The 17,998-nt window shown below is 37.2% G+C and overlaps 1 protein-coding gene and 1 long non-coding RNA gene across 2 annotated transcripts; both read left to right on the top strand.

The window, feature by feature from the left end:
• Window positions 1–895: 895 nt before the first annotated feature.
• On the top strand, window positions 896–11,475 carry LOC134826505 (protein yippee-like 2). Its single transcript, XM_063838888.1, has 4 exons — window positions 896–1,099; window positions 1,758–1,801; window positions 6,544–6,652; window positions 9,601–11,475. The coding sequence occupies exons 1-4, from the start codon at window positions 902–904 to the stop codon at window positions 9,700–9,702; spliced, it is 453 nt and encodes a 150-aa protein (XP_063694958.1). The 5' UTR covers window positions 896–901; the 3' UTR covers window positions 9,703–11,475.
• Window positions 11,476–14,834: 3,359 nt separating this feature from the next.
• LOC134811514 (uncharacterized) lies at window positions 14,835–15,714 on the top strand. The gene is made up of 3 exons (XR_010159822.1): window positions 14,835–15,008; window positions 15,127–15,220; window positions 15,349–15,714. It is a non-coding gene; the product is annotated as an uncharacterized LOC134811514 (long non-coding RNA).
• The last annotated feature ends 2,284 nt before the right edge of the window (window positions 15,715–17,998 follow it).

The following is a 17,998-nucleotide window of genomic DNA, read 5'->3' as shown; positions in this document are numbered from 1 at the left end:
GTTTACAGTTTACCTGGGGACCCCAGGCTATTATGTTCATAAACATAATAAAGATTTGGCGGAATGACAGGCTGAGCGTCGCCCAGTAACAGGCAGTAAGGTTTTTTGGGTAGCGCGTGCCGGGTTAGTCCATTAACAATGGACAAAGCCTGTCCTTGGTCATGTCACGTCGTCATTTAATGATGATGGTTCAAATATCAAAACTATGTGTACGAGAATTAATCATTGACATGATTGAAAATAAAAAGTAAAATGAAAAAGTTCTAAAATTATTTCATATTTGCGGAAACTCAAAAATTATAACTCACTACTTAAGAACGTCAGGCCCAAATGTTAACACCAATTGAAAATGTAGTAATGGAATAAACTGGGACTTTCGATCTAGTACGAAAATTCAAAATTACAGACTTTATTTATAATTCATAGTTGATTTTGTAAATTAAAGCCGCGCACTCAGCGACATAACGCGTAAACCTCAACCCAAGAATGTTTATAAACTAATTTCGCGTTGGATTGCGATATTATAAAATCGAGCATGTGACGATTCGGTTCGCGTGTTACGGTCTCTTTGCTTCTGTTGCAACTCTAGTCTCTCCAAGACCGTAAACTGTTGCTGATTGCCATTCGTTTTAATAACATAGTCAGAAGCCATAATTATATCTCTCATTAACCTAATAAGTCTGTGTTCAGTATTCACATGACCAATATTCGTTGTATATTATTTTATCACTTTATATTGTTGGGTTCTATTTTTATCCCTTTTATTTCCTACTGGTTCAAGTATCTTTGTACTAGTGTTGAGTACTCTCCGTCAATTTTGACTTCTATATCCTTGATATACTGTAGACAGTAGACTGTGTGATGAGTACTGATCCAATGTCACCGACCTAGGAAAACTGAAATGCTTTGGTTGATAGAATCTGCACAGAGGATATTGGGGATGAGAGGACGGGATATGCCCGACAGAGAGGCCAGATGGGAAAGGGATGGGGCAGCTCATGGAAAGTTTTACAGAGATTACCTCCCAGAACAGAACAAGAGATATAGCTGCGTTCACTGCCAGGCACATCTCGCTTTTCATGATGATATTATATCTAAGGTGAGCTTTTAATAACCTAATCAGTGTTTATCCTGTTCATTTTTCATAAATTTTGAAAAAAACTTTGGTTAATTTGTCGTACTAATCCCTTTGCATCAGTATGATTTCATTGCGGATATAAATACTGATAAAATTGAAGAGGTTATCCTGAATCCTCAAAAAACGTACTTCTAAGGAATTCCGCTCTTAAAGTTTGAACCTAGAAAATAGTTGTTAAGTTTCAACAAAGCTCTGAATATAATGATAGCACTGTCTACTTATTGTTAAAGTTCGTGTCTCGCATACCGACCAGCCAACTGTGAACTGTTGTTTACCACGTCTCTTTCTGTACTGTCACATCACATGCTCACTACTCAGGTATAACACACAGTCACAATGACATCCATTACATGTTAATTGCTAAGATGTTGTCATGTGGCACTCTCCACATTCTCCGTCTTTATTTCACTGTGATATGAAGCGCTCAGACCGGAGCGTTGTAATGCATTATACTATTTGGCTAGCTGACAATAACCTGTCATACTGTTATTTTGGGTTGCAGGAAATAATGCATTTGTGCAGACTTTTAGATAACGCCTGTTTCGACTAAACCGGATTTAAAACCGGATTTAAACTGGTATGACCAAAGTATATGATATATTAAATTGTTATCTTTCAGTCGTTTCACGGAAGCCAAGGACGAGCCTATCTTTTCAATGAAGTGTAAGTTAATTTAGTCATAAGTCATACTTAAATTTGTCACGATTATGTAATTGTTCCTGTTTCTGTAATATAATGTTACGTGGACTCACAAATTATCACACCTTACTATTGTCATGTTGTAAACAAATTGGTTCATGACCTCACATTTCTATTACAAATCAGAGCCTTCAGGATCCCGTGACTAAGATTCGGATGATCTTCAGCAGAAATGGATAATTAACACATTATTAGTTCTAAATTGGCAATAATCCTCGATTCATTAAATTCCCCAGAAATATGCTTACGTCTAGAATAATCGAATATATCATATAAAATCTGGATGTCATAACGTTAATAAATAAATAATAATACTGTTGAAAAGTTACAGTTTGTATTTAAATACCCTAAATAGAATTAATAACTCGAACTTTACTAGTGACTAGCCTTCCAAAACAGTGTGTATACTTTAGTAATAGAATAATGTGTTACGACTTACAGCACAGTTTAGCTACAGCGGACCGTGTCTTTAGTGACGATAAATAGCAATTATCTGCAGTTGAAGCCCCACCGCCCGTCCAAATCAGTCCAGCCGGCACCAGGAAAGCATACTTCCACCCAGAGAGCGGGTCAGCTTAAGGGTTTCTAAACAGTCACAGTATGTACAAAGAGCGAAGGAGAGTGTATTTATAGCTTTATATCTGAACTCATTCTACTCTAGGTTAAGTTTATCAGGTGATCACCAGGTAATAATAACATAACAACACACTTATTGTGGGGAGACTGGTAATGACTACTTGTGTTTATTACCCGACCGTGTCGTGGTCATACCCTTGTCTGCTGTCTTCCGGTAGATAATGAAATAGGGAGGCTGTGAGCAGCGGTTCGTATCAGCTCCGGAGTGATTATGAGTGTTAAGTATCCACTGTCGTGGTAGTTCATTATCAGCCGCACGTGAGACATATTACACAATTACTGTGTCATGTGATGAGTGAACATGCTCACTACTCCCATCTCTTGTAGTAAACATGCTCACTACTCTCATCTCTTGTAGTAAACATGCTCACTACTCTCATCTCTTGTAGTAAATATGCTCACTACTCCCATCTCTTGTAGTAAACATGCTCACTACTCTCATCTCTTGTAGTAAACATGCTCACTACTCTCATCTCTTGTAGTAAACATGCTCACTACTCTCATCTCTTGTAGTAAACATGCTCACTACTCTCATCTCTTGTAGTAAACATGCTCACTACTCCCATCTCTTGTAGTAAACATGCTCACTACTCTCATCTCTTGTAGTAAACATGCTCACTACTCCCATCTCTTGTAGTAAACATGCTGACTACTCTCATCTCTAGTAGTAAACATGCTCACTACTCTCATCTCTTGTAGTAAACATGCTCACTACTCTTATCTCTTGTAGTAAACATGCTCACTACTCTCATCTCTTGTAGTAAACATGCTCACTACTCTCATCTCTTGTAGTAAACATGCTCACTACTCTTATCTCTTGTAGTAAACATGCTCACTACTCCCATCTCTTGTAGTAAACATGCTCACTACTCTAATCTCTTGTAGTAAACATGCTCACTACTCTCATCTCTTGTAGTAAACATGCTCACTACTCCCATCTCTTGTAGTAAACATGCTCACTACTCTCATCTCTTGTAGTAAACATGCTCACTACTCCCATCTCTTGTAGTAAATATGCTCACTACTCCCATCTCTTGTAGTAAATATGTTCACTACTCTCATCTCTTGTAATAAACATGCTCACTACTCTCATCTCTTGTAGTAAACATGCTCACTACTCTCATCTCTTGTAGTAAACATGCTCACTACTCCCATCTCTTGTAGTAAACATGCTCACTACTCTCATCTCTTGTAGTAAACATGCTCACTACTCTCATCTCTTGTAGTAAACATGCTCACTACTCCCATCTCTTGTAGTAAATATGCTCACTACTCCCATCTCTCGTAGTAAACATGCTCACTACTCTCATCTCTTGTAGTAAACATGCTCACTACTCTCATCTCTTGTAATAAACATGCTCACTACTCTCATCTCTTGTAGTAAACATGTTCACTACTCTCATCTCTTGTAGTAAACATGCTCACTACTCCCATCTCTTGTAGTAAACATGCTCACTACTCCCATCTCTTGTAGTAAACATGCTCACTACTCTCATCTCTTGTAGTAAACATGCTCACTACTCTCATCTCTCGAACAAAGAGCTCCGCCCTCTTATTATTTCATGTTAGAAGTTGGATGCACATTATACATATTACATAGTGTGCTGTGTGTATCACTATCATGTATACACTATACAATATTGTGTACTGGTACTAGCAGTTTATACTCAGTCTGCGCTCAGTTGGGTCGCTCTGAGATCCTTAGTAAAATCAGCCGTTATGATTCCAGACCTCTAATGAACATTATCAGCGAATCTCTACCTCATCTAATGAATAAAGTATTAACTTATCACGAGGTCTAACGACAGCACTGTCGCCTAGATACTGATCTCTTTATTAAAACTAGTAGACTCTACATCGATCAGATGACCTCCCTTACACTGGAGACAATGTAACAGCTCCTTTGTCTCACTCATTTTGTATCACTCGGCACTATCCTGGCTGCCATCTGGCAGTATCCTGGCTGCCGGTATATTGGCAGCCATTATGTTGGTTGTCGCCAGATTGCCAGCGATCATGATGCCCTAATGAGTGTCCGTTTATGAATCGATCTTTTGTTGGATCATTAATCATTGATTTCGTGCGCGCGGTCATGTGCAGGGTAGATCGAGCAAATCTCGTGCGATATCGACAAAAAGCGAGAGAATATGAGTTACTGACAGGAAATGGATGGCATCTGTTAGATCTTGTAACTTTCTTGACAGTAATGAGGCCATTTATTTGTTGATACTGCCAGCAAATTGACAATTAACTTCATGATGATAATGTGTAAAAATTGAGCCCATTTACTTTGTAATGTTTTAGATTTTCCTGGAAGTACTAGAAGTTCTAAAAGTTCTAGAAGCGCTAGAACCATGCCGGGAGGTAATTCTTATCAGTTACTGAGAAATAGAATCACTAATCTATATTTAGACTTTAGGGGTATCTTCAAGGACATACAAATTTACCGTCACAAATTTAATTTTAAAATTTGAATTAATCAGCCGTACAGAATATGACATACCATATATTATATAATATCAAGCGGAACAAAGACATAAGTCTTCTACTGGAAACTTTCCAGCAAACTCACAACGTAACTTTTAAGTCTAAACGTTAGTCCATTGTCCGAGCAGCCGCACAAAAATGTAAGTTTGTCCGAGCTACAACATCAGCTAAACTCTCTCTGGTAGATATATGATATATATTATATGTCTTAACTAGTTAGATGTGCCAACTGAGAGCTTATGGTGTTTCCCTCTGTAAATAATATGTCAAGAATGTGTGATGCCTTACAGTGGCACACCTCGCTAAATTTGCAGAGTAAAATTTATACTTCTGGTCACAAGTTTCGTCCTTGTAGGGTAGCCCTTATCGGCCATCGGGTCCTGAAAACTTGGGGGACTTTATCAGCGGGCAGCGTACTTGAATATTGGACAATATATGGTCCCTTGTACAGATACACATCAAATATTATTGGATACACTATCATGTGCAGTGAGTAGTAAAAGGAATTACAAAGTACAGCTGGAACGTGTCAAATACCAAGTTCCTTATCGTATATATCATTACGTACTGGTCTAACTCTCAAGTCACAACTATGATATTGACAGTTGGAATACCTCTGAAAAACACTAGTATCCCCTATTCCGTCAACACTTGCAACACAGTTAAAAAAGAAATACTTCAATTATTGTATCTTCATCGAACCTATAAAGGTATCTGGGAGTTAACACGTGTTATTTGAAAGCCTCTAAAACAAACATCCTACATCCTACATCCTACATCCTACATCCTACATCCTACATCCTACATCCTACATCCTACATCATACATCCTACATCCTACATCCTACATCCTACATCCTACGCTACATCTTATCACTGTTTCCAGAACTCTCCTCCGGTTACAATAATGATAGAATTCCCGAGTTCCTGTGGCTATAGTGATTAGTCAATAAACTGTACCAATAGCAAAATGTAGGGCATCTCTGTCGGCAGGGTCAGCTTTCCGACAAACAACAATTTGGCCAATACTATTTTGGAGACAAAGTTTTCGAGTAATTGTTATTTCACCACCCTTACCAAAATATGATAAAACACTTTAGTTGAGCCTCATTTCAACATCAAACAGCTCGTGTTAACAGTGAATTAACCTCTTTTAAATGTCATATTAACAGTGAAGTAACCTCTTTTAAATGTCATATTAACAATGAATTAACCTCTTTTAAACGCCATATTAACAATGAATTAACCTCTTTTAAACGTCATATTAACAATGAATTAACCTCTTTTAAACGCCATATTAACAATGAATTAACCTCTTTTAAACGTCATATTAACAATGAATTAACCTCTTTTAAACGTCATATTAACAATAAATTAACCTCTTTTAAACGTCATATTAACAATGAATTAACCTCTTTTAAACGCCATATTAACAATAAATTAACCTCTTTTAAACGTCATATTAACAATGAGTTAACCTCTTTTAAACGTCATATTAACAATGAATTAACCTCTTTTAAACGTCATATTAACAATGAATTAACCTCTTGAATAAACCTCATGTTCACAATGAATTCACTTCAGGGTAAACGTAAGGACTGGACCTGCTGAAGAAAGGATACTGTTGACTGGACGACACAGTGTTGCTGACATTTTCTGCGCTTCTTGCAAAACCACTCTCGGCTGGAAATATGTAAGTCAGCTCTCAGTTTCTCTTTACAATGTTTTAAGTTGAAGATTTTAGATGTTTTCTGATCTGAGTAAAGGAGTAAAGAGTAAAAACAAACTATTTTTAGAACGTCATGAGTCCTAATTATCTTTTAAAAGTTAGCTACCTGCCGCTATAGCAGACTAAAGCTGATAACAAGGCATGCTTTAGCCGAGTTCGGCTTTGATGACAAATATTATCATTATCAGTCTTTATAGTTCTAGAATATTGTAGAACCTGGCCACTGGTGGGAGGTTTACTCAGGTTGAATCAGGACTTACTGGTTTAGTAAATCCGGTTTACCTTGTACGCAAGAGAAAGAGAGAGAGAGAGAGAGAGAGAGAGAGAGAGAGAGAGAGAGAGAGAGAGAGAGAGAGAGAGAGAGAGAGAGAGAGAGAGAGAGAGAGAGAGAGAGAGAGAGAGAGAGAGAGAGAGAGAGAGAGAGAGAGAGAGAGAGAGAGAGAGAGAGAGAGAGAGAGAGAGAGAGAGAGAGAGAGAGAATTGGCATAATTGATAAAGCTCGGGGGAGAATTAGAATTGTGTTGAGATCTTAATTATGGAGCCAACCGGGTCCATGCCACTACAACCGGGTCCATGCCACGCTCAACAGGAGTATAATAATTAGTGTTGAGATAATTGAAAATTAGGATCATTTGTCTAGGTGCCTGACAGAAAAATAATACATAAAGATGGCTTAATAATAATAACCCTAAGAGTGTAGATCTCATAATGACCCTAATGAGTCAGCTGAAGTGACCGTGCATACGTGCGTCATGTCTGATTTCTGAAGTAGATAATCTGATATTAGGTTACTATCATCGTAAGAGAAGACTGCCTAATAACCTTTAAAATCTTTAAAAGACAGCCTAAGTGCCTATATACTAAGTTAAGTAAGTAGTAAAGTGCCTAAGAGGACCACTTTATTATGTTAATAGTTTTATTGGGCTAATTTCACGTCTCCAACCTATCTCAGTTGGCTATATCTTTGTTTCCAGAAGACCTAACTCCTCAGTACCGAATCTGTTTTGGCCATGTAATTCTTTAAAACGGGGGGTTTGTCGACTTTTCCGGTTTTGGAACAGTTCACTGTTCAGCCACACGCAAACCGTAACCACGGGTAAGCAGAATCATGTCCGACAGTGTGTCTGCTGGGTCCCACTCTGCAAAGATCATAATAAATGATCATTTATCTCTGTTTACCACAGCAACAGAACAAAAGTAAAATGTTTCTATAATAATTCCTACTATCTTCTTATTAATGTGACTACGCCCTACCATTGTGCATGACGTTATAGTTGGATCTATAAAATTGCTCGATTTTTCTAAAAATAAATCATGTACCATTACTTACCGGCCATTTGATCTCAGTCTACTGTAAAACTGTCAAAACTCTGGCGGTGATATTACTTTCTATAGTTTCCTCCCCACACTGCTATGCATCAAGAATAATCTCTTCCATTATTATATTATACATTGTTATAGTGACACAGTGACACAGTGTGAAAGTTGGGATAATTTATCAGGAATTCGGCAAACCTGCATCACGCGGAAATCTAAGATCTGGCATACAATACCTAATCAATCTAATTATATCAAACGTAATTTTAATTATCATCAATATGCCATCAATTGTTGTGATGTAATGAATAATATAAGATATTGGTAAGGTGCCAGGAAACTAGTGCTCAGAGGAAGCACGTACTTACTTAGATGATATTATTTTTTACGAAATTGCGGAACCGTCAAAGTAATAATTGAGCCTAGTTTACCCAGATTTACACTTGTAGTTAGTCAGTGAGATTGCCTAAATTGTGGGCGGTATTTTTCGCGCATTTTCACACGCCATCCTCTCATTTATTGGCTTTCACGAACGTTGAGCTGAAGCACTGCCCACTTCTATTAAATCTGCTACAGAGAGAAACTGCTCGTTGCCATGTTAAGTTAAATGAAAGTGCCTCAAAGGACAAGTACAGTTTCAGTTTTAGGTGTAATTTGCATCTGTCTCTAACTATCCGTTGGTAGTAGACGTTGTTTACCGAAGAGTCTAATTAGACTAATTGACTAATTAGATCTTTTATGCTGTAAATCTTCAACAATCTGTCATGTAGTGGAAACATATTCGTTTTATACTGGAAAAACGTTCAAATTTAGCAACGTTCAACTAACACAATTCAGATTCTATGTTCTACTTATGTTTTTTGTTTTGTTGTACTTCACTTTTACGTTTCAGATAACTAAACTCAAATGCATCATTATATTCATGTTCTTATCACAGCGTAACAAACCGTATGTGTTACTAACTAAACCTACCAATGTGTTATTTGTCAGAAACCTCACTTCGAGTCAGTAGTACCTTCTGTTGTAACAAAGGACTCCCTGGGGGTTACGTTACTTGTTTGTTCCGTCTACAAAAGTAATTAAAGGCTTCCTCTATATTAAATACGTACGAGCCTGCTCAGGGGGGATTGTCAGCCCATTAGCAGCAATTGTCATACGCAGTGGTGAGCCCTCTTTCCCAAGGGGCGACAGTTGTGAATCTGCCTTAGTATAAGTATCTTCTCTAAAATAAACATTAAGCATTTGTCACTGAAGTATCGAAAAGTAGCTACATGGACCCAACTGCCTTGAATCAAGTACCAACTCTAATTACCTATTATAGTTATTCGTATGTGTTAAATTTACCAGACAATGCTAACATTGTTCTAATTGTTTAAAATACATTATTAAATTAAGATCGACTCTTCATCTATTATAAAATTAAAATTTTAATTAGTTGTTTTTAAACAGTTACAACAGTTTAAAGTAATGATATATATTTTTAAATCAGAATTCGAGTCATTACACTGATCACGCAATGTCACCGGCTGTCACATTTTTTGAAATTGTGAGATAATTGCAGAAAAGCAACAGACCACTAAAGACTATTCCCCCAGGAGTTTGCGTTTGAACGATCCCAGAAGTACAAGGAAGGGAAGTTTATAATTGAGACTATACACATGGTCAAGGACAACGGCTGGGACCTGATGGCTCAATAACGACTGCCTTCTCCTTTGACGGCTATTTGATGAATTGAAGTGCTATGTCCTACAAAGAGGTACAGGCGGTGTATCTTACATCTGAAGTAAGTGAGCTAGATCCGAGATCTGAGAAACTTTATTGGCGTTACAACGAACTGCTTGAGCTGTATCCACTGGCCCACTTGTCTATTATATCCTGGCAACAGAGAGCAAACTGTTCGTTGCCATGGTAAAAACTGAAACTGTGAACATTCAAATGACAAGTGGACCAGTTTTCAGTTTTCAGTGTTTTTATGCATGCTGGTTCTCTAACTAATCCACGTTCGTAGTAAGGACGTTGTATTAAGACTCCTGTTAATTGAGTCTAATTAGACTAATTGGACTAATTAGACTCCTTTTAATGTTAGAAACTTCAACAATCTGATCATGGTACGTGGAAATCATATTCAGATTTTCACTACTGGCAAAATATTCAAATTTGAACAACGTTCAATAAACAATTTCAGATTTCTGAGGTTTCTACTTATGTTTTTGTTTTTTGTTTTTACTTTTACTTTTACGTTCAGATAACTAAACTCAAAATGCAGGTATAATATTTCAAAACTGTTCCGTTATTACAGCGGTAAATTAAACCGTTGTGTAACCTAACAACACTCTACCAGAGTGTGTAATTTGTCAGAAAACCTGCACTTCGAGTTCAGGGTAGTACCTCTTCCTGGTTGTGAACAAATGGGGACTACCCTGGGGGTTCCTACTGTCTGACTTTTCATGCTTCCGTTACAAAAGTAATAAAGGCTTCCTCTACTGAGTCGAGCACATTGCCTCTAGGGGTGGAGGGGTTGGGTCAGCCACATTATTGCAGCAAATTGTCCAATACGGCAGTGGCTGAGCCCCTCTTCTTCCCCAAGGGGCGAGCAGTTGTGCAAATCATGGCCTTAGTATAAGTAAGGTTCCTTCTCTGAAAATATAACATTAAGCATTTGTCACTGAAGTATCGAAAAGTCAGCTACAAATGGACCCCTAACTGCCTTGAATCAAGGACCAACTCTAATGTACCTATTATATTTATTCGTATGTTGTTTAAAATGTGATGAGACGAGATCAGATGCTAACATTTTAAGTTTTAAAAAGATACGATCTATTAAAAAGATACGATCCTTCAATCTTATCGTATTAAAATTAAATTTTCAGAACTTTAGATGTCGTGACTCTTCTAAAAGTTAAAAGTATTCTAAAAGTAAAATATTTAAATATTTTGTTTTTGAAAAAGAAATTCGATGTTATCATTTACATATCTATACCCATGTAAATAAACTATTTAATTTATTTAAATTTTCTTGAAGATGTCAGAATATCTTTAAAAATTTGTATTTGATTTTCCTTTGTACGAGTAATTGTTGTTGTAAGCATATATTTATTTGATTGCTAAACCTGCAAGTTTATCGAAAAATAATGACCAGTTTTTCAGATATCCTAATATTTAAAAACTATTTTGTATATCAACCAAAGTCGATATACGACCATAACCTTTAATATTCGTTAATTTAATGTTTACGAATGTGACTCATATTGCTTAAAAGGTATTACCAGAATTCCAGTTCAGTTTTTTAATGAAAACTTTGGGCTGGCCCTGAATCTTGGGCTGTGTCCCAGAAAATTTCAACAACGTTGATCGGAAATTTCAAAAGCAGTGTTAACTGCAAAAAACTTATATTTCTTCTCTGTGTGAGTGTATTCTGTTACATGTCTTTAGGACAGTCTTAACATTTCATAAGTTAAAATTGAAACTAATATGTGTGTTTAATTTCTTTTTAGTAATGATAAGATTAATTATACTTTTAGTAGTAATCTTATCATTTAATAATAATAATATATTTATTATTTAACAAACCCGGTATTAAGAAAATGAACAACCACCATTTTTTGTGACGTTGATTTTCTTATCAGCGGTAAATACGTCGAATAACGAATTGATACTAATTACTCCGGACATACAAATTATCCTCTAATTGAGCCAGCATAATTGTTAATCATTGAATTATCACCTCGTAAAATGTAATCGATTGAATTATCTCTACTCTAAAAGTAGCAAAACCAGTCCACCTGCTTTTATCCTATCATCCATTATAGACCTAGAGCAAGCCAACCAGGCGCCGACACTTATCTTCAATTATTAAAACCTGATAAATGGTAGACGTCTTTCTTTAAAAGTTGTAAGACGATTGTGTGCTGATAATGCAAGGAGAAATGACCTATTATCGGTCTCATTGTCTGATTTTCGCTTGAGACACTACCTTTTCTTATTGTCTCTGGCTGTTTTCACAGAATCTGGTCTAAAAATAATGTAATATTTCCTAAAAGAATGGCCGGAGTGTGCTTGCTACGATCTTGGTGTAATTATCAAAACATAAATCTCCAGTTTGGATATTGTCCAGACAAACTCTGCAAGTCTGTACCAGTTTTATTAACTGCAGGCAGCTATAATAAAGTAAATTAATTCTCCTAGACTATTCCATATGTCAAGCAGCAGAGAGTGTATCCCAGCCCGCATAGAGTGACTAGCCGTGTAATAATATAGGTCTGTTAGGAGTGCAAATCTAGTAATCTACACAAGTGAAGGGAGGGTGTGGTTATATTAAAGTGGCAAGGTGGATTATTGTCCCTGTAGACACACCTGCGTTACCACAATACAACTCTAATAGTTTATTGTAGTGCATCACCGTCTGTAGAACGTAGGGTCGTAAGTACGAGAGTTGAGATGGGATCTATTTTTAGCGATGCTCAGAGAAAATGTAATTTCTCCGAGTGTCATGTGCGGTAACGGTCACGAGAGCTCGTTTTCAAACTCTCGATCTCTTTGAGCTCAAGTTTTACTCCGGCTGGAGGTCACCAGCACGAGGGTTTGGCTAGACCGTGATGGCTGCAGATAGCGTGACTAGTCAGCTGGCTGATCAGCTAGTCCAGCTCGTGGTACAATACGTCACCGATAATTCGGTCTAATGATGTGTGCTATAGAAGCAGCTGTTGTTGATTTGGCAAGGCTCCAAAACGAATGTTGTGACGTTGCCAAAGCTTCATCTGGTGACTGCTAAGTACAAGGAAAGCTTGCACCGGATGGTTTGATTTACCCGAAGTGCAGAATTATCCTCCAATTAAAATAACTAGCCGAACTGTCATATACGGCATACGCACAATACGTCAGGTCGCTTTGACGTAAGCTAACCCTAAAACCCTCGGTTACAACAACTAGTCAGTAGACATCTGTCATATCCTCTGTGGGAGTCAGTGTGAAATGCCCCTGTTATTGTAGTTCATACCAGATCTACTGGAGCCGTTCCAATTACACGCCAATTAACAGGGGAGCCGTTAGACTTGCTCAATTTACGAGTCATTATAAAATTACAGCTAATAACCTTAACAAAATATTCAATTTGCTTTGTGTCGGGAAGATTAATTGTGAAAGGCTGGGCCAGTTGTAGAAAATTGTAACTTCCTGTTATGAACCCGGATTAATTAAGTTAATTAGCGGCTTGGCACATGCTCATGTACTAACTATTTTGTCTGGACCGTATTTACCTATACTCTTGCCAATATTATTCTGTTTAAACTGGATAACATGCTATAGACAACAGTGAAATAAATTCGGAGTTTTTGAAAGAATTTTAACTATTCTATATAGTTGGCTTGATATGCACGAGTATCTTATACATTCTCCTTGTTAATACCGGCGATACATTTATATGCTCCTTGATAAACTAAAGTTCATCAAGCTAAACTGCGTGCTTTCATCCTTGAACAGTATCTGATAGTGTGACGGACAAGTCAATGAAAGTACTGCACTCCATATAAGGAATAATTGCAGCTGTTCGGTGGAGCTAGCAATACTGCAGGATACTATGAGTGTATTAGTTCCTGCTGTTATAGCACTGATATATTAGCAGTTTTCCTCCAGTGTAGGCCTGCAGCTGTGTAACGGTAAACACACAAGATGGATCGAGCTGTTTGTGTAACAATGGAAATACAATTTACCCGTATTGTGGTGGCTGTGTTAATAAGAAGGATAGAAACCCTATTGGTAAATAATACAAATAAATTAATTCTTGCCGGATATAAAGACTAGCGTAGTACTTCACTCTTTCCTTTTGGAAGCCCGGCATCGATTTTTGGAATCCAATCACATTTTATACAGCCCCGGTAGTTTTGCAGAATATTCATAACATTAGTGAGTGAGATGCACTGAAGTATTATGGATCGCAAATGACAACAACGCCCATTGCGTTTCGGCAACTAATGACGTGGATTTGTATTTGTCATAATATTGAAGTTGTGGACAGAAGTTTGTTTACTAGCAAAACTTCGAATATTCATTAGATAAGAGGATTAAATAAATCATAATAAATTTAAAATTCCATTGGTAATAATATGGTGAATATAGCCCACAAAGAAAAAAAAATTTAGACTACAGACTGTTTCTTAGTTTATGTACCACGAGTTGAGTAGGATTTTCCAGTTCCCTAGAAACAACAATGATATTCGATAAGTGCGTGATATTTGTCAAAACTCGATTCTCAGATTATTGGATGAAGTCCAATCGAACGATATAAACAAAGCTGAGGTCTACTCGGACCATTATATTTATGTAAAGTATTAAATTTACAACAGTTACTGCGTTGGAAATAAGCCGCGCGCGCGTGCAGCGCGCACTACAGAACCGCTATAACTTATCTAGCTGCTAGCGGACATTCGCTGTCAGGGAATCGCTGAAAGTGTTTTTGGTGCAGTGATCATGACTTCAGCCTCTGTGGACTGTGTTCTGTGATCAAACCTTCAGCCACTTTGATCAAGCCTCCACCCTTGGCAGTAAATAGCAATAAATTATATGACTGACATCTAATTACTCATTTAACCAGCCCTGTCACCTGTGATATATCAAGTTGACGAGAATACTTCCTTTATGTTGCATAGTACTGATCAGGACTGCCGATATTCACACCAAAATATCTATGTGTAGAAGAATGTTTCATCGTTAAATCATTCAAACCCAGTCTTTTACTACTGTCAATGAAAGGTGACGTATGACGTATGTATACAGGCATCGTAATACACCAAATAACGTGCAGTTGTCATGACAACATGCTATACCATGCACGTGGTAGCCCGAAAACTCCGATCATAATTCACTGACCAAATAAAATCCAATACATTGTTTTGATGATCTAAACGCTTTCACGATGTACTTCCTGCGTAGTACAGTCAACTACCTCCTCGGAATCAAAGATGAAGAAGATGATTTCCCGACAAGTTCCAATTCAAACAATCAACAGGTGAGAGGTGAAATACTATAAGTGTGAACCAGGACCCAAAATGCCAAATGTGTAGTCTTCTACACCATACACATCAATGCAACATACTTATTATTATTAAACTGATGTATTTTGCCAGACTGAGCAAAAAGATGTGAAAATCATCGAAAAGAACACCGATGATGGTGTCCTTGTGACAGCTGTAACTACAAAACGCAAGAGAAAAAATTGGAGTGAGTTTTATTGATGTTTGGCTAAACATTGCCAAATTATAATATTGTATTATATTATAATATTCACAGCAAACCATAATTCCTCTAATATCATTCTACACGGTTTACAAAATGTCTCCTCCTATCAGATAGCGCAAGTGGCAAGCATAAGGCTCATAAAGCAGCAGCCATGAGCCAACCTGCACCGAAGTTAACTACTAGCTCAAATCTAACGCTCCTGAATGCAGTAACAGAGTCACAAAGGTCGGAAAAACTAAAGAAGGGCCGAGAAAGATCCAAGAGAAGCCTCCAGAGACAGAACAAACTCCACAAAGCGCAACAAGAAAAGACCATTCGGCAAAATTTCAAGGCTGTGCAGTGAGTCTATCGATATGTGATGTGATGCAATGACCTGAAATGATTCTCATGAAAGAGGAAGAATATCTACTTTGTTTTAATAGAACTTGGTAATACACTATTAGGATCATTAGATTTTGGCACTTTCACTGACCACAGCGAACGTTTTACTAGCCCAATTCACCAGCTTTCGAGTTTCGTGCATGATCTCAGATCATAATAACACTAAAATTATGGAAATCCATGCATACAAAATACGTGCGCGACACCAGTAGATGAATCCATAAATTTGGAACATGGGCACATCACAGTATTGGCCGTATTTGAGTGCTGGGAAGGCTCAGTTCGGTTTTCCAAGATGGATATAGCCGTAAGCTAGGCCTAGGAGCCATCAAAAGTCGTATAAAATTACCCATGGAATGACCAGAAATGAACGAAAATGAACATTCTTCTCAAAGTGCTCCGAATGGTTTAAAATGGGTCGGAAAGTGTTCACATTGGTCCTAGGACCACTCAAACCAAGTTTGGGAATCACTGCATGTCTAGAACCGATGTTACCAATGTTCCAAAATGTTCCAATTTTGGGACAATAATCCTCCTGAGAATCCAGATTTTTGGAACATGGGCACATCGAAGTATTGGCTGTATTTAAGTGCTGGGAAGCCTCAATTCGGTTTTCTAAGATGGATATATGTAAAAAGTCGGCCTAAGAGCCATCAAAACTCAAATAACATTACCCATGTTCATGGAATGAACGAAAATGAACAAAAATGAATATTGTCCTAAAAATGCTCAGAACGGTTTAAAATTGGTCGGAAAGTGTTTATATTGGTTCTAGGACCACCCAAACCAAGTTTGGGAATCACTGCATGTCTAGAACCGATGTTACATATGTTCCAAAATGTTCCAATTTTGGGACAATAATCCTCCTGAGAATCCAGATTTTTGGAACATGGGCACATCGAAGTATTGGCTGTATTTAAGTGCTGGGAAGCCTCAATTCGGTTTTCTAAGATGGATATAGGTAAAAACTAGGCCTAAGAGCCATCAAAACTCAAATAACATTACCCAGGTTCATGGAATGAACGAAAATGAACAAAAATGAATATTGTCCTAAAAATGCTCAGAACGGTTTAAAATTGGTCGGAAAGTGTTTATATTGGTTCTAGGACCACCCAAACCAAGTTTGGGAATCACTGCATGTCTAGAACCGATGTTACATATGTTCCAAAATGTTCCAATTTTGGGACAATAATCCTCCTGAGAATCCAGATTTTTGGAACATGGGCACATCGAAGTATTGGCTGTATTTAAGTGCTGGGAAGCCTCAATTCGGTTTTCTAAGATGGATATAGGTAAAAACTAGGCCTAAGAGCCATCAAAACTCAAATAACATTACCCAGGTTCATGGAATGAACGAAAATGAACAAAAATGAATATTGTCCTAAAAATGCTCAGAACGGTTTAAAATTGGTCGGAAAGTGTTTATATTAGTCCTAGGACCACTCAAACCAAGTTTGGGAATCACTGCATGTCTAGAACCGATGTTACCAATGTTCCAAAATGTTCCAATTTTGGGACAATAATCCTTCTGAGAATCCAGATCTTTGGAACATGGGCACATCGAAGTATTGGCTGTATTTAAGTGCTGGGAAGCCTCAATTCGGTTTTTTAAGATGGATATAGGTAAAAACTAGGCCTAAGAGCCATCAAAACTCAAATAACATTACCCAGGTTCATGGAATGAACGAAAATGAACAAAAATGAATATTGTCCTAAAAATGCTCAGAACGGTTTAAAATTGACAAAAAGACGAAGACTGAACCCCGACACAACGACAAAATCCATTTTCATCTCCACCTGGTCCGTTAAAACGGTCTGAGTAAAGAAGTCCTACTGTAGAGTAATTGAGTAGTTTATTTTTATATACAGATTTTATAATATACAGTATTTTATAACATACAGTATTTTTACTAGATAATAAACGTAGAATTTAATTTGCTGTTTACTAAATGACTGTTATCTTTGTTTTCAAAATACAAAGCACACTCAAATACAGCTAGTGATGTCAAAAATTTATATCAAAATATTGGAGGATTATTAAAACCAAAATATTTGCCCAATAAAATAATTTCTGTCTAATTGTACATAATTCTGATTGCAACTTTAAGACCCTGTTGGATGAAAATATTGACTCTTTGCCACCATTTTTTAATCATTCTGAGCGCTTTGAGGAAAATTTTAATGTTCTATAAACTTGGGTAATATTCTTTGAATTTTGATGGCTCCTCTAGGCCTAGTTTTTTCCTATATCCATCTTAGAAAACCGAATTGAGGCTTCCCAGCACTTAAATACAGCCAATACTTCGATGTGCCCATGTTCCAAAAATCTGGATTTTCAGGAGGATTATTGTCCCAAAATTGGAACATTTTGGAACATTG

The sequence above is a fragment of the Bolinopsis microptera genome, chromosome 2 (assembly GCF_026151205.1).
Source record: "Bolinopsis microptera isolate Bmic1 chromosome 2, MBARI_Bmic_1.0, whole genome shotgun sequence".
In the NCBI taxonomy this organism is placed as follows: Eukaryota; Metazoa; Ctenophora; class Tentaculata; order Lobata; family Bolinopsidae; genus Bolinopsis; species Bolinopsis microptera.
This window is presented reverse-complemented; position numbering and strand designations above follow the sequence as displayed.